This window comes from Stenella coeruleoalba (assembly GCF_951394435.1).
Source record: "Stenella coeruleoalba genome assembly, chromosome: 12".
Lineage (NCBI taxonomy): Eukaryota > Metazoa > Chordata > Mammalia > Artiodactyla > Delphinidae > Stenella > Stenella coeruleoalba.
In genome coordinates this window covers 57622852-57646552 of record NC_137158.1, presented here as the reverse complement: position 1 = coordinate 57646552, position 23701 = coordinate 57622852, and the positions used below count along the sequence as shown (strand labels likewise).

The 23701-nt window shown below is 36.2% G+C and overlaps 1 protein-coding gene across 1 annotated transcript in view; it reads right to left on the bottom strand.

Moving 5' to 3' along the window:
• LAMA2 (laminin subunit alpha 2) overlaps window positions 1–23701 on the bottom strand; it is a 602802-nt gene that overhangs the window by 280716 nt on the left and 298385 nt on the right. The window contains exon 12 of the mRNA XM_079939315.1: window positions 22040–22213. Within this exon, the coding sequence (XP_079795441.1) occupies window positions 22040–22213 (174 nt within the window). The remainder of the gene's footprint in view (window positions 1–22039; window positions 22214–23701) is intronic.

Genomic DNA, 23701 nt, shown 5'->3' with positions numbered 1-23701 from the left:
GTCCAAGCCATCATATCTACTGATCCGATGATTACAAAGCCTCTGGTCTCCCTATTTCTGTCCTGTCCTCTTCATTCTATTCTCAATGTAACAATCATATTGACCCTATTAAAATAGTTCAGATAATTACACTTTTGTGCTCAAAGGCTTCCTATTTCATTGTGAGAAAAATCCAAAGACATTATAATGACCTAAAGGTCTACAACATTACCCCATCCCCTTCTACATTCCCTCTCACTCACCACATAATGATTTTTTTTTTAACATTCCAGGCATATTCATGTTTTAGGGCATTTGCAATTGCCTTACTCTTGCCTTAAGACCCTCTTGCCCAAGATAACCACATAGTTTGCTCCTATATCATTTTGATTTCTTTGAATAAATATTCTATCTAAAATTATAGCATCATCAACCTACCATCACTCTTCCTATCCTCTTCCTTGATCTATTTCTCTCCTTAGCATTTTAAAAATTAATTTATTTTATTTTTATTTCTTTTTGGTTGCACTGGGTCTTCATTGCTGTGTGCGGGCTTTCTCTAGTTGCGGTGAGCAGGGGCTACTCTTCGTTGCAGTACACGGGCTTCTCATGGCGGTGGCTTCTCTTATTGCAGAGCACAGGATCTAGGTGCATGGGCTCCAGTAGTTGTGGTGTGTGGGCTCAGTATTTGTGGTTCATGGGCTTCATCGCTCCACGGCATGTGGGATCTTCCTGGACCAGGGCTCGAACCCATGTCCCCTGCATTAGCAGGCAGATTCTTAACCACTGTGCCACCAGGGAAGCCCTCTCCTTAGCATTTATAACCACCTAACATACTGTATTTTATGTACTTAATCAATTTTCTCTTTTCTAACTAGAAATGAGCTCTAGGAGGGCAGGGTTTTTTCTGTTGTCTTCACTGCTCAGAGACTAGAAGTTTCCTGATAAATGAATATACACATCGGTCATCAAATGGTAATTTGCAATGATAATTCTCTTAAGTGTCTGTCTTGAGTACTTAGATCCAAGTAACAGTATAATTAAGAGGAATAGAAGAATCCTAGATAACCATCAGGAGAATGGGGGCCACAGTTGGAAAGACATTAATTGTGCATGAAAGACAGACTTCATCTAGTCCACAGATTTTTCTTAGGGCTGGATTTACTGCATTACTCAATTACCTAGAGCAGGGGTCGCCAGAACTGGTTTTACCATTTTAGCAACAAAAATGCTTTTTAGGGTATATATACACATATATATGAGAATACATATATACATGCATGTGTATTGGGTTGGCCAAAAAGTTCTTTCGGGTCTTCCATAACATTTTACGAAAATCCCAAACAAACTTTTTTGGCCAACGCAATACATACATGTATCTGTACACTCTCTTTTTATATGTCATGAACCCTATGGCAAAGAAAATTTGATATTTCTAATATTTGAAAAAAAACAAACAAACTATGAATTCTGGTGAATTTTGGTGATGCAAGCCAGGAGCTTTTGGCATTGGGATTGTGCTGGTTGGCATACAAGTGACAATTATCTCCTCTGTGCATTTCTAAGAAGTAAAGAGAGAAAGACACTTCTTCACTTTACTAGGTTTACCACTTCTTGACTTTACTAGGTTTACACAGAGTCTTCTGGAACACAAACTACTGTTTACTGGCCCAAATTTATTTTTCTCAAGGAATTTTTAGAAACATTTTTTGAAATGTGACAATATCTCTTTGCATCTGAGCTTCAGAACTAACTCTTCAAGTTATATATAGAGGCTGAACTGCCCCAAGCCCATAAATATGAAGCTGTCTTCGTCTGTGAATGACAGTCTAGAATAGTTTACATCCTGGAGTCTTCAGAAATGCTGACATTTGTTTAAACTTGTCTTCATTTTTTTCTCTATGAAAAGGCTATAAACCAGATCTCGTTAACAATCTTATTTCAAAGTAGGAAACATCTCATGTTTTAATATGAACAGATTATTTTAAAAGAGGAAAGGTTTGAATTTATTCACAACTTGGTAAGAGATGATCTCCATGGAAAATGCGATGGAAACGTTTACAGGAGAAAGATTGTTGAGGTAAAGTAAGGTATAGTTCTCCATATTACTATGGTAGTCTTACTGAAGGTAGTCTGTTAACATTCTTTTCTCTAGTTTAAAGGGAAGGCTGAATTCAACTCCAAGTAGAGTAGACAATGGCCAAAAAGATTTCTAAGACTGACCAAATGATTTGATATTCACGTGCATTCACATAATTACAAACCTAATAGATATAAACTGATTACAGAAACCAGATGTTGGGACTTGTATATGAAAGGAAGTAACTAAGATTCTAAAAATATGTATTTTTTTATTCAAAACACACTCTTTGTATTTATCTACATTTTAAGAACATAATTATACAGCTTATTTTCCTGCTCCAAAATCTAATTTCAAAACAAAGGCCTTAACCCATGTTTAGGTACAATTTGTATTTCCAATAAGTACAATCTATACAAAGTATTCTCAATAACTTTAAAGTATTTTATAATTTTGAGACAAAAATCATGCATCATAAATGGAATATTAATAACGGCACTTTATATTAATGTTCTTTTATTATTTATTAGGTTAATACTCAGTGTATTAATAAAATGAAATAATAATTTCCATTAAGAGTGAAAATGGATCTCTTATATTCCTCCATGATTCAATACTAACTAGCATCTGTCATGATAATACCTGTAGCTATAATGTAGATTATTATATAATCCGAAGAAAATGTCTTTTGCATTTCAACTATTAATTAATACCTACTTGTAACACAGCATTATTCATTACACATTCCAGAGAAGCAAAAGTCTATTTATTGCAAAACTACCTTAAGGCTATTCAGATAACCATGTGTCTCCATCCTCATGTCAAGGAACATCATTTTAATTATAGGGATTACTTAATATTTATATAATGTGCCAGAATATGCTCAAGGCAGCCCTAATATATGAAAGGCATGTATTGCCCTAAAGGGTATTCTCCTATCCTCAAACTGACATGAAAACAAAGAAGAACAGTTTTCAAAAATTACAAACAATGAAGTTTCTATCTCTACAATGGTGTTTATTCCATAGAATGTAGCTGCAGTTTACTGTAGTTGTACAACTAGAGACTCCATTCGCTAGCTGATATGTAGTTATTCATCACTTGTAAAACAGGATTTGCTTACTGATTCATGATTTCCGTCATATATTGAGCTCATTTTTGCTCTGCACAGTAGGGCATCGACAACCATTATTGTCCTTGTTCATCCTGAATCAGTAGGCAGCAATTTGTTTATGGTCACTGATTCTGTTTCTTCTCTAGATACTTTTTAAAAACCAAAGAGAAAAATAAGTGATAAGCCTCTTCCTCCAGATTAAGTTAGTCAACTGGAATCTATCATATAATTTTGCATATTAAATCAAATTATTTTTATGGGACTATCAAGGGAAACCAAAGGGATAAATAATAATCCAGTTCCTATTACACACCAGATGTTTTATGTATTATTAAATGAAATCACCATGACAATTCTATGAGGTAGCATTTACAATCTCCATTTTATAACTAAAGTGACGAAGGATATGAAGTGAAAGAATTTTTCTAAAATCTCACAGCTAGTAAATGTTAGGTTTAAAAAACAAAATCAGGTCTGTTTGACTCCATCATTTTTGCTATTATACTACACAACCTTGAGAAATGTATGGGCTGGGTACCCTAGCGTTCTCCAGAAATGCATTATTGTGGCAAGGAGTGGCAAAACGGTATTTCTAGTTACTTCTTACTGAGGACAAAAAAAGACTTATGGATATGGGGGAGTGGTCTAAATCAGAAGCTTTGATATTGGGTTACATTTGCAGCTAGCATACTGTACATAAGCCTTTATGAATCTATTGGGAATAAAAACCTCTAATTTGGATAATCCCTTGGGGTTCTATTCAGTCTTTTACCTCCTGGAAGATAACACAGGAGACAATCTAGATGATCTTAGGTTTGGTAATGAGATTTAAATACAATACTATAGTTATGAAAGAAAAATAAATAAGTGGGACTTTATTAAAATTAAAAATGATCTGCTCTGCAAAAGACACTGTCAAGAGAATGAGAAGCAAGTCACAGTTTGGGAGAACATATTTTCAAAAGACATATCTGATAGAGAACTTATTACAAAACATACAAAGAACGTTTAAATCTCCGCAATAAAAATGTCAACAATCCAGTTTAAAAAATGGGCAAAAATACGAACAGACTACTCACCAAAGATTTTATACAGATAGCAAGAAAGCATATGAAATGATGTTCAGCATCATACATCATTAGAGAATCAAGAATTAAAACAATGAGAGACCACCACACACCAATTAGAACGCCTAATACCTATAATCTGACACACCAAATACCGGCAACAATGTGGAACAACACGAACCCTCTTTCATTGTTGGTGGGAATGCAAAACAATATAGCTAAATTGGAAAGACACTGGCAGTTACATATAAAACTAAACATTCTCTTCCAATAACCTAAAGGGACTGAAAACTTAAGCCCACAAAAAATTCTGTATCCACAGTAAAACCTACCTGTGGATGACTGCGGCAGCTTTATTCATTTTTGCCAAAACGTGGAAGCAACCAAGATGTCCTTTAGTAAGTGAATAGATAAGTAAGTTGTAGTGTAGCCCCCAAATGGAGTATTTCTCAGCGCTGAAAAGCAATGAACTATCAATTCACCAAAAGAAATGAAGAAACCTTAAATGTATCTTATTAATTGAAAGAAACCCACCAGGAAAGGCTACATACTTATGACTCCAACTACATGACAGTCTGAAAGACAAAACTATGGAGACAGTAAAGAAGAAAATGGCCTATCGCATCTTTGCCGCTTCTTCTAAAAAATATAGATTATGAAAGTAACACGTATATTGTCAAACAGGTGCTGCCAAAGCAGTGTCATGTCTATTCAGGGGATGCAGAGACATAGAAAGACAGCCAGACCCAGGACATCATAATAAACATTAAAAATGCTTTAAAATGCGTACACCTCTCTCCACGAGAATAGTTTGGAAATCAGCAGACTAAACAGCACTAAGTCAAACATTTAAATTAAAAGCCACAGCTGACCAAATATTATTGTATCTGTTTATTATCTTGAAAGACAGCTGCTTCCTACGTGAAAGCAAATTAAACTTAGTTAACAAACTTCTTTAATTTGATGGCGTAAACTCAAAACTGATGTTTCAAAACAAATGTCACAATTTTAACTTACCTTGACCATTATGTAAATAACCTGCCCTTTTTCATGTGTTGCATAGGAAAATGGAAAGAGATCTGCACGGAAGTCAGGGGGTCATAACTCTAACGTCAGCCTGGTCTCTGGAGAAGCTGTGTATCTTTGTTCAAGTGACTTCACCTCTCACAGCCTCAGCTTCCATTCCATGTACTCTCAACGTGCAAAATAGATAAATACACCTGGTCTAAGAAGGAAAGGGGCTCCCTGTCTGCTCCATGCCTCCTGTCCCAGCACAGGAAGACCACACAGAACACAGTGTGAAAACCATTTAATAGAATATGGCTCAAATGATTTCCAGTTCTGAAATTCTTTGTTTCTGCGTAAATATTCAAAACAGTGTAACTCCCTCCTGATTCACAGAGAACAAGACTTTTACTCAAACAATGCTACTCAGGCTCATACAATTTGAGGGCTGGAAAAGAATTTGGCAGACTATTCAGGTCATCTGCCTGGCTCTGAATGGATGTGGCCTTAAATGATCCCAGAATTATTTTTTACAATATTTAGAAAATCCAGACAGGCACTTCTGAAGAAATCCCAACCAAGTTCTTTTCCTACAGCTTCAAAACTTTTTTATTTAGGAGAATTCTACCTCTATTTCCTCTTGTTCATCTTCTATGGAAACAGAAATAATAACTATTCACATAGAGCATCTATTTATTCACTCTACAGGGGATTATTAAGCTCCTAAACAACAGTAAGCAATCTCCTAAGTCCTAGAAGTACAAAGGTGAACAGAAACCAGTTGCATCCAGGAACTCACAGTTTAGGGAGCAATATTTCTGTATGCTGGGTGGTGGGAAGTCTCAGGGAAAGAGCACAAAGGAAGACCTAACTCAGCCTGTCCTGGGAGATGGGTCAGAAAATTTTCCTATAGAAATCAATGCTTGAACTGCATTCTGAAGGATGAATACAAGTTAGTCACTCAGGAAAATGGTACAAGAGAATCTCAGACAAAAGGAAAACGTGAGATAGGAAAGTATGAGAGAGCATGGAATACATATGGGCATTTGAATGGCTGGACCACAGAGTTCCTTCCTGAGTGCAAGACCAGAATTGTCTCAGAGACCTCAATGTATCGTTAAGACAGTGTGGTGGACTGAGGCAACCAAATTTGAGTTTTATAAAGATCTTCCTCCATCAGGTATGTGAATAAAGTATTAGAATGGGAAGGCTGGAGGTAGAAAGTTAGATGGCTTTTTCTGTAATTTAGGTAAGAAATGATGTGGGCTCAACACTGACTATTCAGTGTCTTAAATCATTTTAGTTGCTCTGCTCTGAAACCTCCCACATTTTCTATGGCTGGGTGTAGGTATCATCAAGGCATCTGGACATGGACAATAGCTCAGCTGAGAAACACTTGTTTTTTCAATTGGTATCAAGTAGCCTCTTTACCATACTTTGTAGAGTTGTTATTTCATTGTTAGTAGTCAGCTGATTGTATTATTCTGTTTGGTGTTAGAATCATAAAATTTTAAACCTGCAAGAGACTTTCTAATTCATTTGGTCTGTTTGTTTTCATACCATGTTTCTCCAAAACCTAGTTTTCTTTTGGGGAAACCACAGATGAGGCTATGGAATAAAACGCAGACAGAGCTCCTGGCCTTGTCACCCAGTACAACCAGGATCGGCCCTGCCAGCCATTATAACCAGCACCGTTCCTGTCTCCCCTGGTAACCAGCACCAGCCCTGTCACCCACTTGAATGATCTTTCTTGATTTTGTGTGTTCTAATTAAGATTTTGTTTGCAACACAGGATCTGTTGCTAAAGTTATAACCTCTCCCTAACTTCACCAATAAAAAATTCAAACACAAGGAAGTTAAGGGTCTTGCTTGTGTTTATACTTAGCTAGTGAGCAACAGAGCTCAAGTAGCAAAACTGTTAACACATTCAGGAAGAGTTGGAACCCCTTCTAGAACCTGAAACTGTCCCTAATCCCCAAGTCATATTCGATCTTGCCAAGCTTCCTCATTCCGGGTATCCATGGCAGGGCATTTCAGACTTCCTGTTAAAAAAGAACACAGCTTATTTCTAAGAGTCATTTTCTCCCCATGTGAGTATCTATGTTTGTGCGTATTGTGTGTGTGTGTTTCTATTTGTAATGACATGGATATATAGATTTGGATTTACACATTTTGTTGTAGCTAAGAAAATATTATAATAGGGTTCCATTGCACAGGCTAAACTATTACTATTGGGTAAAAAAAGCCAACCTCTGAATTCAGAGTAAAGCATGCGGCAGGACTTTTTTTTTTTTTTTTTTTTTAAGCTTTGGGAAGTTTCACTCTCTGGAATCATCTACAGATACTTACTTCATCAGCAGTAATTTTTTAAAGTAATCATAAAAGAGTGGCTCTCAAAATTTTATGCGTAAAGAATCACTTGGGGAGGTTGTTTAAAAATGTAGATTTCCACACATTTCCCCCAGATCTCCTGACTGAGTGAATCTAAGATAGGGGTCAGTAATGTCCACTTTCAATAAAGACGCCCAGTGACTCTGATGTGGGCCTGAGCACCACACTTGAGAGACTGACGTAGCTCTAACTAGATTTTTAAAAAGGGGTTGATGTAAATGGTTTTGCTGAACCCCTTAACCTGGCTTGTCTCTTTTAAGTAAAATTATCTTACCACACGAGTCAGGGACATGGAACCAAACCCCATCCCTGCTAAGTCTTCCAGGATCAAGTGGTCATAGGGATCATTCTCAGCATAGTTTATATTTTCTTTAGCCTAAATATCTTTCACCAGGCACAAAGTTCATGTGTTTGGCACAATAGAAAGTTATTTCTTGTTCCAAACACTTACTCTATCCTTCATCCTCCAAATATCTGCTAGACAGTGAGATCCATTAAACTGCTGTGTTGTTTCCTGTGTAAAAGTTTCTCATCAAGAGCAGAATTAAGATTAGATATTAACATAATCAAATTTTATCTCTACATGTGTTTTGAAAGAAAAGCAAAAAGTATTCTGACTTTTATAAAAAACCATCACATCTTAATTTAAAATTATTTGATATAAGACAATGCCCCTATTCATTTTTTTCCCCTGTGATGATAAGTAAAAATAAGCTTAAGGCAGTAAATGGCCTCGGAGACCTTCAATGGCCTGCCAAGCTTTGTGCTTGTGGGTTATTTCCAGTTCCATTTCATTATAAAGGACTTATTTCAAGGACACTGGGGCTGATAATCATGTCAAGCCCAGCCTCAGAAGAAAACTGGAAAAAAGGGTATTTACTCAAAGACCAAACCACCTCTTGATAGATTTGGACTAGAAGAGAGAGGTCCCAATAGATAGTTACTTTCTAAATCAAAACACCCTAAAAAATGAAATATATATAAGCAGATTCTTCTTTTCCTTTTCTGCTCTATTTCTCCCTTCCTTCCTTCCATCCTTCCTTCTTTCCTTCCTTCCTTCCCTTCCTTCCTTCCTTCCTGCCTCTTTTCCTTTCTCCCTCCCTTCCTTTCCTCTCCTGTCCTTTCCTTTCCTTCCTTTCTTTATGAGTAGTTTTTCTAAAAGTTCAATGAATAATGTCTGCCCTCAAAATAGGCCCACTAATACTGAGTGCTTATTATTTATCAAGCAATGTCTTAAGTGCTGTATATGTATTAAATCCTCAAAATAATTCTGCTGAAATGGGTATTAGTATTATCTCCACTTTACACATGAGGAAGCAGTGGCACAAAAAAACTAAATAACTATATTATATGATCCCACAGCTATTGTCTGTAAGAACTAAAGTCAACATAATTCCCTATTCCTATGTTAAGGCCGGGAGCAAGCATAATTTCTAACCCCTATTGCTGAAATACTTATGATAAGAGCTCTAGGACTTGCTTCAGTGTGGTGGAGGGAGGGAGGTGTAGGGGAATAGGTGTGATTATAGTTGAAATAAGATCGTCCATGAGTAGATAATTGTTGAAGCTGATGGTAGGTTCACTATAATAGTCTCACTACCTTGTATATGCTTGAAACATTTTATTATAAAAAGATAAAAATATATGGAAAACTAACTAACTAAATAATTCTGCAAACAAGCTCCAAGAAAACCTGGTTCCTGGACGGTGATCTGTCTCAACCAGCTTACTTATATACTAATAGCATGCTCTTCAACACTTCAAGACTCTTGTGACAAATCCAAAGCTATGGTATCATAAATTCTGTCCACTTGCCTGCAATACGAGATGCACCCTGAAGTCACCCAACCTGTCCCCTACTGGGATACTGCCCACGAGTATCCTCCTCTGATCTTTCCTTTCCTTTTGAGACGCTACTAAGACTGTCAAGGTGGCTGTTGTTCTCCCTTACTTCAGTAACTTCATAAACTTAGTTTTGCTTGGTAATAAGTTTTTTCAGGATATATTTGGGAGGTTGGCAACTGACCGCTGTCTAGTAATTATTAGGAATTAGAAGGCTGTATTTTGTTATAGACATAATAACCTGTTCTCCTCTAATTCTTCTCAAACCAGAGATATCACTACAGCAGAATAAGGAAATTGATATCAACCTTCAGTAACTACTTAAAGAATTTTTGACATTTCCTTAAAATAGAAATCCAAAAACTAAAGAATTTGTGCTTATGTGATTCTTAAAGAAAGAGCTTTACAAAAGTTCTCTACAAATAATGTCTCTGACTAGTTTCCCTAACTCACACCAAATATAAACTGTGAGATTTAAATTGTGAGGATTAAAATAATTAATTTTTAAAAAAACAGTTGTTTGTATATTACAAGCTTCATTAATGTAAAAAAAGTATTGTTATTCTGAAATTTTACTCAATCAGGAGACCAAGACTGGGCAATTAAAACACCAAAAACAACAAACAAAAACTAAGACAAAAAACAAAACCGGAAAAAAACCTAGTTATCTTAGAATGATGTAGCTTTCCTGATAAAGGAAACGTCACATGGTAAATATTTCAGGTGTGAACACACAAGGCACAAGGAGGTCCGGTTTCTTTGGAAATAGCTGTAAATATATTCATCTGAGTAAAACAATCATCTGTGTCTAGTCATGCATGCTCTCTGCTCCCGTGGCTGTCACTGTTGTCGATCTGAACTTGAGAGGTAATGGCCTCATGATTCAAGGAAACTGCTGAAGTGTGTACTCAGGCTTCAGCTGAAGAGATGGGTTCATTTATCATCATAATAAGCTATTACCATCGAGAGGTCACAACTCATTGAAGAGACAGTCAGTCTAATTGGATCAATTCCGTCAGCTTTCGATGTGCCTCAAGGAGATAAGCACTCTTTCACAGGTAATTTTCAATCACCCAGCAAACTACCTGTTCAATAATTCATCACATTTCAGATTGGGATCTTATCACATAGCTCCTTTTTCCATGTGGCAAATGTTGAATTTTAACTACTTGGAATCTCCGACCTAGGTAATAGAGGGAGAGCTTCAGAAAAAGTAAGGTGAGAGAGTGAGTGTCTGCTTTACTCGGCTACTACTGTTGGAAGTGACGAGAAGACCTCAGTAATATAAATGTAAGCTTTATGCTTCCCCAACATGCCCTGCTGACAATAACAGAATTTCCTGAAACTACCTGGTAAGATAAGAGTGCTATTGGAATCCTTGTGATTAATTAAGCATGACAACCATTTTTAGCTTATAGAATTGAGGCACTTAAGTGATCACATCAAAGCAATAACCTTTACAACAAAGTCTAGAATAGAAAATTAATAGGTTATAATAGATCAAAATAAAAACAGACTGTTACTTAAAATATCTTATTTTACAACTTTGACAATATTACAATCTTGAGTGGGGCAGTAGATAGTCTCTGAGGCAAACTCACCTCAAATCAAATGCTGGCTGTGACTTTAAATAGCTAAGTTACCTTATAATTACAAGCATATTATTTTTCTCCACTATTTTTTACACAAATGGTGGTCATATATACACTATTCTACTTATAGGTTTAATTACTTAACCATATACCTTGGATCATTCCATATTCGTAGACAAAGAACTTCTTTTCTTATTTACAGTTTTATAGTGTTTGACTGTGTGTATGTACCAAAATTCACTTAATCAGTCTCTTGGTGACAGACATTTTTGTGTTTATCACAAACATTTATAAATGAATACTTCGCATTTCACACGTTTATATATACCAGTAGGAAAAACTTCCCAGAGGAGAAATATATAAGCACATGTGCATTTGTAACTTTGGTAAAGATTTCTAAATTAGTTTTCTTGTATTGCATCAATATGTATCTCCACTACCAATATTATAAGATCTTTGTCGTTTGAAAATCTTACTAATACTTGCTATCCATTTTGCCATTTTGTTGTCTTTTCCAAGATAAATGACAATTTCTCAGTGTAGTTGTATTATGAGTCAGGTTGTACATTGTTTCATATACCTAAGAGCCATCTGTATTCCTTTTCTATGAACTGTTCATTCATATCTGTTGCCCATTTCTTTATTGAACTGTTGGTCTTTCTTATCAATTTCTATAACTTCTTTAGATATTAGATTAGCCTTTTGTTTGCTATAAATTAAAACAAAATGAAAATATCAAATTTTAAAAATAATTAATATTTTACTTGATTTGTTTGCTAAGGCTGCCACAACAAAACCATAAACTAAGTGTCTTAATAAACAGAAATTCATTGTCTCACAGTTCTAAAGGATAAAAGTCCAAAATCAAGGTGTTGGCAGTGTTGGTTCCTTCTGAAGGCTGTGAGAAAAGGATCTGTTTTAGGCCTCTCTCCTTGGCTTGTAGATGGCTGTCTTCATGTTCACATGGCATTCTCCTTGTATGAGTATCTGTCTCCAAATGTTCCCTTTTTATAAGGATATCAGTCATATCAAGTTTGGGTCTACCTTAATGACCTCATTTTAACTTGGTACATTATAGCTGCAGGGTATTGATGCTGTTCATAATGCCTATAAAATTAACTTCCCTAATCAGTTATTGATGGACAGAAATCTTAAATCCCTTTAAATACTTCAGTAAAGCAGGAATAGTTAGATACTTATCACATCATTTACTTGGAAAGACATGAAGCGATGCTTGTTTGCTTTATTTTGGTACCTTCAAGATAAAGTGCAAAACACTCTGCAGGTTTCTCAAAAATCTAGATAACTGATTTAATTTTTTCACATTTCCGTAAAGCTGCTGTTTAAGTCACATAATCTACTTACTTGCTAAAATTAACTCTCTGTAATTGTCCATTTTTATTTTTAATGCTACCTTATCTTTACCACCACCAGATGCTATATCAGATAGCAATAATAAGCAAGGGACAAAGTGTTTTAACAAGTGTCTTATATTGATACAAAGATTACCTCTGTATAAATTTATACCTCTGTATAAATTCCAATCCTTGACATTTACTGAACAGCTTCTGCATGCTAAGGGCATTTTTGAGGGCTTTGTACTATTCTGAGGAGGTGCTGTGTTGGGAGCCAAGAAGTTTTCGCCATTAGAAGATGGCCGACACCCTGCTTCTCTTCCTGATTTATGAGATAGAAGTTCGCGCCTAAAATGAAAGCCCGCGCACGCAGCACCAATGATGATTAGCCAAGTACTTCCCTCATTCTGAATCCCGCCCCCCTTTCTCTGCAGTGTATAAATACAGCTACCGCAGCAATAAAAGTTTGAGGCTTGATCAGGATTTTGTCTTGCCTCCATTCTTTCGCGTCTCCTGCCCTTCCCCCTTTTTTCAACCCCCACAGGTTCCTCCTCGGACTCACAAGGATTTGTCCTGCTGGTCGGGACTCCCGGGGACGCCCGGGGCCGTACACAGTGCTGGAACTCTCAATTTGCAGATATTGAAAGTAAGTCTCGACTAAATAATGGGATGTGTCCAAGATTACAAAACTGATAAGGAAGAGATGCAGCATTTGAATCAGATCTGTGAAAGGCAAAACACTGAAAATAACTTACCAGAGCCTCCCCATGCATAAATAATAGCTTTCAATCAAGAGCAAGATGGTGGGAAAGGATGGGACACAGATATGTATAGAAAATGAAAATGAAGAAAGAAAATAAGTACTCCTTTGGTAGTCCAAAATCAAGATGTCAGCAGGACTAGTCTCCTCTGAGGGCTGTGAGAGAAGGAGCTGCTCCAGGCCTCTCTCCTTTGCTTACAGATGGCCATCTTCCTTCTATACATATCTGTATTCCATCCTTCCCCACCATCTTGCTCTTCTCCCACTACCACCAATTAAACAGCATACACTGGGTTACATACAAAAACCCAGTAGATAAAACACTCTGGCCATGATAGGTTCAGAAAGGGCATAATACTGCCCTCCTAAACTACAACAGCAATAGTTGCTGGGTCTGATCTACTGCAAGTGGCAGAGGCCAGCACACTGGAGGTTTGTCCCACAAGGACTTGGGCTAGTACATCAGAACCAGCAATCCACTGGTTCCCTATAGCTCTTCACTGAGTTGCACATGAAACATGGGTGTAAAAGTGTTATTGAAAAGGATATAGTAAAAATGTAAAGTTTTTCATTAAGATTTGATTGAAACTTTCAAATTGATGGTGGTTTTGCTTTCTTTACTTTTGAGATAAGGAATGGGGGTTTCATGGTCTTCCATTTTATAATTCCAAATAAAAAATTATAGAGTACCCAAATTTCTATTTTCACCTTGTGTGTTTTGTCGTTCATTTGATAATCACTGTGTTAAACCTCAAGGCTAAAGAGGTGACCAGCCTGAGGTCCCATGGTAGGTGGCAATCCGTGGAGAAAGTATTATTATTTACCTTTTGTGTTACTCTTCGTTTCTTTTTGTAGGGACGAATTTCATCTGCTATCATATTCCTCTTACTGGAAGAACTGTCTACATTTCTTCTAGTGATATGTTGGTGAAAAAGTATCTCAGCCTTTATTTCTCTGGAATACTCTTTGTTTTGCCTTCCTTTTTCAAAGGTATTTTGGCCTGGTAAAAATTCTAGATTAATAATTTTTGTTTGTTTGCTGTTGTTTCTTTCCCCCCAATATTTTAAAACATTTCTGTACTGTATTCTGGCTCTTGTGATGTCTAAGAATCTTCTATCTTATCTTCTGCTGTACATGTTGTATCTTTCTCTGGCTGCTTTTAAGATCTTCTCTTTATCTCGACCACTGTTTGTTTTTCTAATAATTTGATTCTGATGTACTTTGACATTATTTCCTTATCATTTTGGGTCTGTTTCTGTTGACTGATTTTTCTCCTGGTTATGGCTCATATGCCCCTGCTTGTTTACATGCTTGGTCATTTTTTATTTGATGCCAGACATGATAGAGTTTACATTGTTGGGTGATGAATTTTGTTGTAATTAATTAAGTAGTATTGGATTTTGTTCTGGTATGCAGTTTTGGAATAAACTGGTTTCTTTTAAGGTCAGCTTTTAAGATTTGTTAAGGTGGGTTAGAGCAGCCTGTAGTCTGGGTCTAATTTAGCCCTATTACTAGGACAGTATTAAGTATTTTACTGAAGTCATCTCTATTATGACACTGTTCCCCTTTAGGTGGTGGGAAAATGAGCTAGGAATTGTTTCTCATTACTTTTTGGTAGTTCTTCCATCAACATTAGATAGGTAGTTTTCTGCCATCCAAGTCAGTATTCAGCCAGGTTGAAAGTTCCCTTTACATCTTTACAGATATTTGGATTGATTCTCTCTTCTCTCTTCTCTTCTCTTCTCTCTCTCGCGCTCGCTCTCTCTCTCTCTCTCTCTCTCTCTCTCTCATTTTCTCTCCACCTTCCTCTTCCTTAATATTCTGTCCCACAAGTTCTAGCTTCCTGGGCTTCCCTGAACTCCAATCTCCCTCTTTCAAACAATGTTGTTTGGGTTTTCCCTAAGTGCATTTCACCTTGGAAACTACACCCAGGCAACAATCTTGGCAGCTGTTAAGCCTGAACTTATCTACTTCTTTTTTCTCAGGGATCATAGTCCTACACCATCTGCTGTCCAGTGTCTAAAAACTCTTGTTTGACACTTTTTCTCAAGTTTTCTTGTTGTTTAAGAAACGTTTATTCAATCATGGTCAGAAGCAAAAATCCAAGGTATTGTCTTTGAAAAGCTTTTTTAGTATGATTTTTTAAATTGTAGTCTTTGATTCAATTAGAGTTTATTTTTATGAATAATATGAGGTAGAGATGGTTATTTTTTTTCCTCTTTAGATAACCAATGGTACCAGTAGCATTTATTATATGGTTTACCTTATTCTCATTGATCTGCAATATCTGTTTTGTTAAAAATCAAGTATCCATATATGCATGGGATATTTCTGGGCTATTTTTTTCAGCTCCATTGAGCATTTTTAACCTATTTTCTCACCAACAGCACTTTGTCTCAGTCATTATTTCTTTTTTAAAATGAGTCCTAAGTCTTTATATCAGGGAAGTTTTGATTAATACTCCATTTCCGGCTTTCTTTAGGATTTCTTTTAATTATTTTTGGCTCTTTGGTTTTCTGTATAGATTCTATCCTTGGTACTTTTATTACTTATCGCTATAATAAAGCACTTCTTTTTTTGTTAAGTTTTTTTCTTTTTAATTGCAGTATCGTTGCTTTACAATATTGTGTTAGTTTCTACTGCACAGCAAAGTGAATCAGCTGTTCGTATACATATATCCCCTCTTTTCTGGATTTCCTTCCCATTTAGGTCACCACAAAGCACTGAGTAGAGTTCCTTGTCCTATACAGTAGGTTCTCATTAGTTATCTATTTTATACATAGTATCAGTAATGTATATATGTCAATCCCAATCTCCCAATTCATCCCAACACCCCCCCCTTCCCCCTTGGTGTCCATACGTTTGTTCTCGATGTCTGTGTCTCTATTTCTGCTTTGTAAATAAGATGGTCTATATAGAGGACTTATTTTTATATATTTTTTTTAATTTTTTTAATTTTTTTTTTGCGGTACGCGGGCCTCTCACTGTTGTGGCCTCTCCCGTTGCGGAGCACAGGCTGCGGACACGCAGCCTCAGCGGCCACGTCTCACGGGCCCAGCCGCTCCGCGGCATGTGGAATCTTCCCGTATCGGGGCACGAACCCGTGTCCCCTGCATCGGCAGGCGGACTCCCAACCACTGCGCCACCAGGGAAGCCCGAGGACTTATTTTTAAAGTGTTGTTTTAACTGATTTTTGCTGATGTAAAGAAACACAATCGACTTCTATATATTAACTTTGTATACAGTTTCTTTCTTGATTCACCTATTAATAATTTATCTTCTGAGTTCACAAAGCAGATAATCATATCATCTACAAATGACAGTTTTATTTCTTCCCTTTCGATCTCTGTATCTTTTATTTTTTATCTTACTGCACTGTCCAAGTATTCTAGTACAATGTTAAATAAAAGTGGTCAGAGTGAAAATTGTTTGCAATCTTAAAGAATTCTTTCAACATAGATGCTATTCATTTTTGTGGACATAATCTTCATCAGATGAAGAAGTGCCTTTCCAATCCTAGTCTGCAAAATTTTTAAAACATCATGAATCGTTATTTAATTTTAACTATTTCTTTTTCTACCTCTATCGAAATATTTTTTTCCCTCTCCTTTAATCAGTCAATATTGTCAATTACTTACACTGACTTTTTGATATTAAACCAACATTGAATTCCTATGATAAAAGTAACCTGGCCAATTTAGTTTTACCATTTTTATACATTATGGATTCTGATTGTTCATGCTTTGGTTAGGATGTTTGCATCTATTTTCATGAATGAGTTTGAACAGGGATTCCCTTTTTCATACCTCCCTGATATCCAGCATATTAAGCCACATAAAACTGCTTGAGGAGTGGTCCTCACTGTTCTGTTCTCTGGAAACCTTCTAAGATTGAAAAAAAAAATTTAAGGTTTGAAATGTGACTGAACAAACTAAACAGAAGTAAACAAAATACTTATTTTATTTATGGGAAGAACTTTTTGGCTACTGATTCAATTGCTTTAATATTCATATCACTTTTCACATTTTTCAGCTTGAGTCAGTTTTATTAATTTTCATTATTCTAGAAATTTGACTTTGCGTCCTCATAGGTAGGCTAATTTTGCATAGTAGACATTACCAGAACTATGGGCAATAAATGAGTTCTTGAATTCTTTTGTTTGCTTTTTAATAATATCTTTCCTCATTTGCCCCTAACAATTCATTTGGTTTATTCTTGACAACAGATCTTCTTCTAGTACTACTCCATTACCAAATCATTTTTTATATGGTCTCATTTATGGAATAAAAATTCAATCACAGTTGATTTATCGTATTTACTTTTATGGCCCTACCATTCACCACATACATAATACTTTCTTAATTAATCCATTAAATCTAAGACTTAAATTGAAGGACATTCAGGATGAGGGAGAGAGTTCGACCTTTACTTCTGAATAATTTTGAGGAATGTGGAACAAAGAAGTCAGAAATACAAATTATGCTGCTAAAAGGAGAATGGATCATGCTTATTAGTAAGTTTTTAGTTTTTTTTTAACCAAGATTGAAATCATCTTTCAATTTTAACTTAAATCCCAACTCAAGAGTCATTTCTGAGCAATCTAATGAAAACTATTCTGTTGTTGTTAAAAATGTAGCATTGATCACAAAATATTTGTGAAGTTCCTTTTATGTAACAAGGCCTACCCTGTCCTGTAAATCTCAAACATCAATCTCCTTCAAATCCACAGCTTTAATTAGGGATCTTAGGGGTAGAACTGAAAGTCAAGCAAACACAGCAAAGAAATACCAGAGATTACTTTTAGAACCAGACACTATTTTGTCCACAGACTCATAATGTGCATCTTAAGCTAAACTATAGGTATTCTTGGCAACTACATGAAACAATTTTAAAGTTTCTCTAAGCTAGAAACAGAAAAAGATAGTATAATGTTGTAGAAAATAAGCATTGTTTTGTAAAGACCACATCACACAAGATTAATTTAATAACACTCAGAGAGAGATTTTCAAACCTTAATCGTAATGCGGGAACAGTAGATAGGCCAAGCCAGATTCTCAGGGAACTTTACAGATGGGAAGAGAATTGCTTTTGGAAGCTGCACTATCTATTTCAGACCACTAGGGTAACCTTAAGTAAATGACCTTTCAATGTTCCAATAGCACTTAGGTTACTAAAGCAGTAAATTATTCCAACTCTGAAATACCCAAACTGTTTCTCAATAGCTGTAGCCTGTAGCAAATCAGCAGGACTCTTTGTCCTCTAGCTCTTTCCATTCCTGCCTAGTTTCATGCTTAAACAACTGCCCTAAAACTAAGCATTAACATGTGCCAAGTATTTTGAAAATAAGCTGCTGCCTAGTAGAGCCCTGTGGGTGCCTGACTTAATTCTCTTTGAATATCTAGAATGGAGGAGGGCAGGGAATTAACACTCGATTGTGACAATTGTGCTAAATACTCACTCACATATGAGAAAACAAACATTTTCAAGATTGCTGTTGAGGAACCAACTCATAGTTGAGATTGTAATCCAGCAAGACCCTCTGGGGCCTTCACGGGACAGACTCCTTCCCCCATGTCCTCTGCTGGCCTCTTGTTTGTAGAAAAGCTGTAGGCTCCCAGGCCTCCCCTGAGTCACAAACCCTGGCTCAAGAATTAATGACTGAAAGGATGTGAACACGTAGTGACAAAAATAGCAGTTGGGCCACGAGAATTGGTAAGAATTTAAACAATAAATCAGCCATATGACAGTCACAGAATCTTTAGTTCCTCCCTGAAGCACCTAGAGAACTGTATCTGATGCACATTTCCTGAGTTGTTTTACAGATGCTAAAACCCCCACCAAATGGAAGAAGTTAACTACTTAATGACCATAAGCATGTAGCCCCCAGACCTAGTGAACCTGAAGATTGATAATGTTAAGCCCTGTGACACTAGCCTGTTATCTTGCCATCAACCAATCAGAGAACTGTGCACAGGCTGATCACACACCAGGCAGCTCCCCTCCATCACTTTGCCTTTAAAATCACTTCGAGGATTTTGGGTCTTTTGAGCGTGAGCCACCCCATTCTCCTTGCTTGGCCCTGCAATAAACCTTCCTCAGCTCCAAACTCTGATGTTTTAGTTTGTTTGGCTTCACTGTGTGTTGGGCACAAAAACTTGCAATTGACAACAAGATCATGGAAATTTTTTAAATGGGTAGTATAAAAATGTGCTACCTTTTTCTAGGCCTCATCCACTATCCACATACATAACTATATTCACTTATGTACTCCTCATTAGTCCATAGAGGAACTGTAGTCAATAAAAATGTTTCTTAAGATGAAAAGTATTCCTTTGCTAAATTGGCTAGTGCTCTTGAGTTTAATTATGATCAGGCAGGTTTCTATGTTAGCAAAGTGTATCCCAAGTGAGAATAGCTTTATTATTTGGGGCTAGGTTACCAAAAAAAAGGAAGACTGGCATGTGGCACCTTCATTATAACAATATGTACAACACATCCCCCTTCCGTTATAAGTGGACTTATAACCAAGTAACTTGGAAAATGTTTGAAAATTGGTTATATAAATATTTAGGAAAAGCTAATAGCATCTCATAAATATATACATTTTTTGACTTAGGAATTAACAATAAAAAGGCAGAGGAGGGATTATGTACCCACAGCCCCCTGGATGTAAACAAAATTCTGTATTTAAGCAGATGTACTAGTTTCTTGATATACTATTTCTGTCAGATTCTGGCAATGGCTCTGATTCCTACAGCAATTACTGGTAAAGAACTTAGCCTCAACTATTTAGAAAAATGGCTTTACTGGATTTACAAACAAGGCCTTACAATTTTCCATTTCCTTAGCAAGATATTAAATCAACCAAGCTAAGCATGTCATCATGACTGTAATTTATGTGATATGACATGACAGTTAAGATGTACTGTGGTAATTTGTGAGAGTTGGCAGTATTATTGTAGTATCAAAAATTTATATGGTTCAGTTATTAAGGCGAATTGTTTCATTCATACTGAGATATCTGACTGTAAACCACAGAGGGATTTCACATTACATTAAAAAATGTCTTCCATATTCAAACAATTTGCACACCCTGTTATGATTATTTTGTTCACTGAATGGAAACTGAAGCACAGACAAGCACAGCTTTTTGATGTGAAAATGATCTGTGGGGGACATGAAGTACTTCGTTGTGGGTGGATATAAGACGCAGTTCAGCCAGGATAAGGGAAGTTATCTTTGGGAACCAACAACTAGGAACAGGATGTCCAAATCCTTTGCTCTGATGCTATTTAATATCGCTTTTGCTTGCTTTCCTTCTGTCAGTTTGATTTTCAGCCAACAGAAAGAAAAAGCATATGACCAAAGAAGAAATGATGGAAAATATGGTAAAGAATATTCTATTTAAAAACTATCTGTAAGTAAATTTCTCCATTGTAAGAAAAGTAAGACCTCTGAAACTCATCCAATGGCTCTTCTCTAAACTCCTCAGAGCAGTTAGAAAAAAAGACAGTTTATGTATGTATTTATTTTTTTGGCAATTTTAAGCTATAAACATTCAAGTCGTATGTGCTATTTTATTCCTGTCAGGGATTCAGGAAGTTCCTAAATAGAATAGGATAGAATGACTTCTTGTTGGAAAGGGCTTTGAAGTAAAAGTTTAATTGGATTTTATTACAGATAGAAAATTTTACGCAATATACACTGTCTCTTTAAAAATACATATTCAATGAAAATGTGTTTTATTCATTTACACATTTTTCATAATGGTATTCAGAAGCTTGTAAAAATAAGAAACAGGCCACGAATTAAAATGTTTTCAGTCAGCTAAAACCACTAGTTCCCATTCATATGAACTAGTAACGTTTTCTATCTCAATACTCACACGCCACTATTAATATATTTTAATTTATTTAATCAATGAAGATTTCTTCAAAAGTAATGCTATATTCTTACAGGTGAAAACTAGGCTTAAATAGCATCAACTTGCTAACGAATTTTTCTCAGACTGTCACAATTTCTGGTGTGATTAGCTGACTTAACTATTAGCTGAAAAGGTATTAAGTTCCACAGACCAAGCAAATATTCCCCCTTACAATTACTATATCAAATTTTGTTTCCAACAAATTGTTAAGCAAAATAAAATAAAATGATAAAAGCCAAGGAACCTATCTAGATAAAGTTAATCCACAACAGGCTGGGGTGTGGGGGGGAAGCACCTGCATTTCTGAGATTGCCACATTTGTTTATCTGTGTGTGTTTTTATATGTGTGTGAATGGGCTTGGAAACAAACATGTGCTTTCAGTCTGGCACTTCTCTTAGGGTAGTTCTCTTCCTGAGCTCCGGGAAATATGGTGTTTATATAAGCTTCATGGCAAGCATTAAATTAGTTGTGTAATAAATTTCATTTCCAGTTAACATTCAGACATGGTAGAAAAAGTAGCTCTCTTGAATATCAGTTTTGAAGTGAAATAGAAACGGATGAGAAAAACTTCAGTAAGTATTGCACCATAGACAACTCTAGAAAAACAGCTATTTCAGGTAAACATAACACCGTCTCTTCCAATATCTATAATTTGTTTTGCAAAAAAATATCCTAGAGGCTTCATTAATTTTTTTGTAGATCCAAAATGTGGACACAGAACAGCAACTATGTAGAGTTGTGAAGTAGGCATGCTGCGGCCCACGGGGCAGGGCGGAAATGTCCAACTTAATCTGATTCAGCTGTTTCCAGCAATTCAATACAGTATACATTTGATTTTATCTGTCTTTAAAGAAAGACTAAATAAAACCCATTATTCTTATTGATCAGTTAAAGCAAAGTAGCAAGAAGCAAGCACTATCTGGACTTACTTTGTTTCCCAGATACAGAGCTGGCGCGCTCCAGTAGTAGCTCTGGGGCAGGGCTTGTCGGGCCTTCACGCTGCTGATGCTGATCTGCTGAGGTGGATCTAAGTCATCCTGCTGCGGAGTCACTCGAATGTGGCCAGAGATGTCAGTCAGATACCAGCCACTCATGTCTTGTATCTTAAAGAAAACACACAACCATCGTTACTTAGGAAAAAAACCCCACCCACTTCTTTTCTCTTTCATATTCCTGTAGTGTTCATTTTATGAAAATTAAAAACGCAGGAACTATGAAAGTTTAGAAAAAATGAGAGTTGTGAATATCATTAAACTTGTCAGATGTACTCAACTTTAGGCACCAATTATTTTTTTGCTTGATGTTTCTAAGAGTTTGGATGGTATGATATAGTAACCTGCTTTTATTGATCCAACGTGCTTTTTTAAAATTATGATTACAAATGCTTCTTTCTTAAAAATAGAAACTCATTCAAAATTAAACATAATGTTATATAAATTATCAAATAGTTGAACTTTGATTTTCATGTTTTTCATTCCACTAGTAATTTCCTGTTTCGCATAGAAAAAATTATTTCAAAAGGTGTTATGTATGTGTTTGTAAAGCAGAGGAAGAAAAAAGATATGAAAGGTAGCTTTTCATTTAATATTTCCTTCCTTTTCATATATTTAAATTTAAACTTTGAGGCTCAAGTGCATTTGAATCTACCAGCTCACAATACTGTACCTATTCCTTCCCATGAGGTTGGAAGCGTTGTAGGAACTCCTAGCCTAGATCCTTGGCCCAGAGAAGGGAGGGGCCTTTAAGGGGGAATTAGGGAATACATGATGATTTGCTTTTCCATGTTTATACTCCAGCCATGGGTGGGCACACAGCTACAATTCAAAACCATCCAACCTCGTCAGGACAAAACACTGGATAGTGGGGTTTGTGGCTACCAGGTGCCCACTAGATGTGTGTGAGCTGCTTGGTGCTGTAGGTGATGGGGAGCAGAATGGTAATGGTGATAATATGTGGATGAAATATTTTTTTAAATTTCTTCATGTAGAGGTCATTTGATTCTGCATCTCCCAAAGCTGTGGAATTGCTGGGACTGCCCTGGTCAAAGAAAGAGAGATTAAGTAAAAGCTTATGGGATAGCCACACTACAAGATACACATTACTTCCTTCTCTTCCCTTTCCAACATCATCATCAGACATTCTAAGACAGCCCAGTGAGATTCAGAGAAAGTTGTTTCCAGAAGACCTACTGAAATGCAAATATCAATGGACCTAGTTTCTGAAGAACAAGGCTGAGTTCTACCTCTGTTCCTCTGCTAAACATAAAACTTTAGTACATTAATGCAACAGTCTAGAGGGTGAGGTGCGACTCTACAAACAAAAGAAAGAAGTTAAACTAGATGTTCATATGTCGTTGGTTCTACATAATTTGCTCCAAAAGCTATGCATTTGATAAAGTATGTATAAATTCAAATTTAGGTAAGAGAGTACAATCAGAAACTACTCATAATATTTCAGACTTTAAAAGCAATACAGGCAGAGAAAATTTTCATAGTTGTGTTAAGGATTAGTTAGCTGACTGAAGTTGAAAGGCAAGAGTAGTGTTTGGAAGACAGTTTTATTAAAATAGTGATCTTTGTAAAAACCAACCC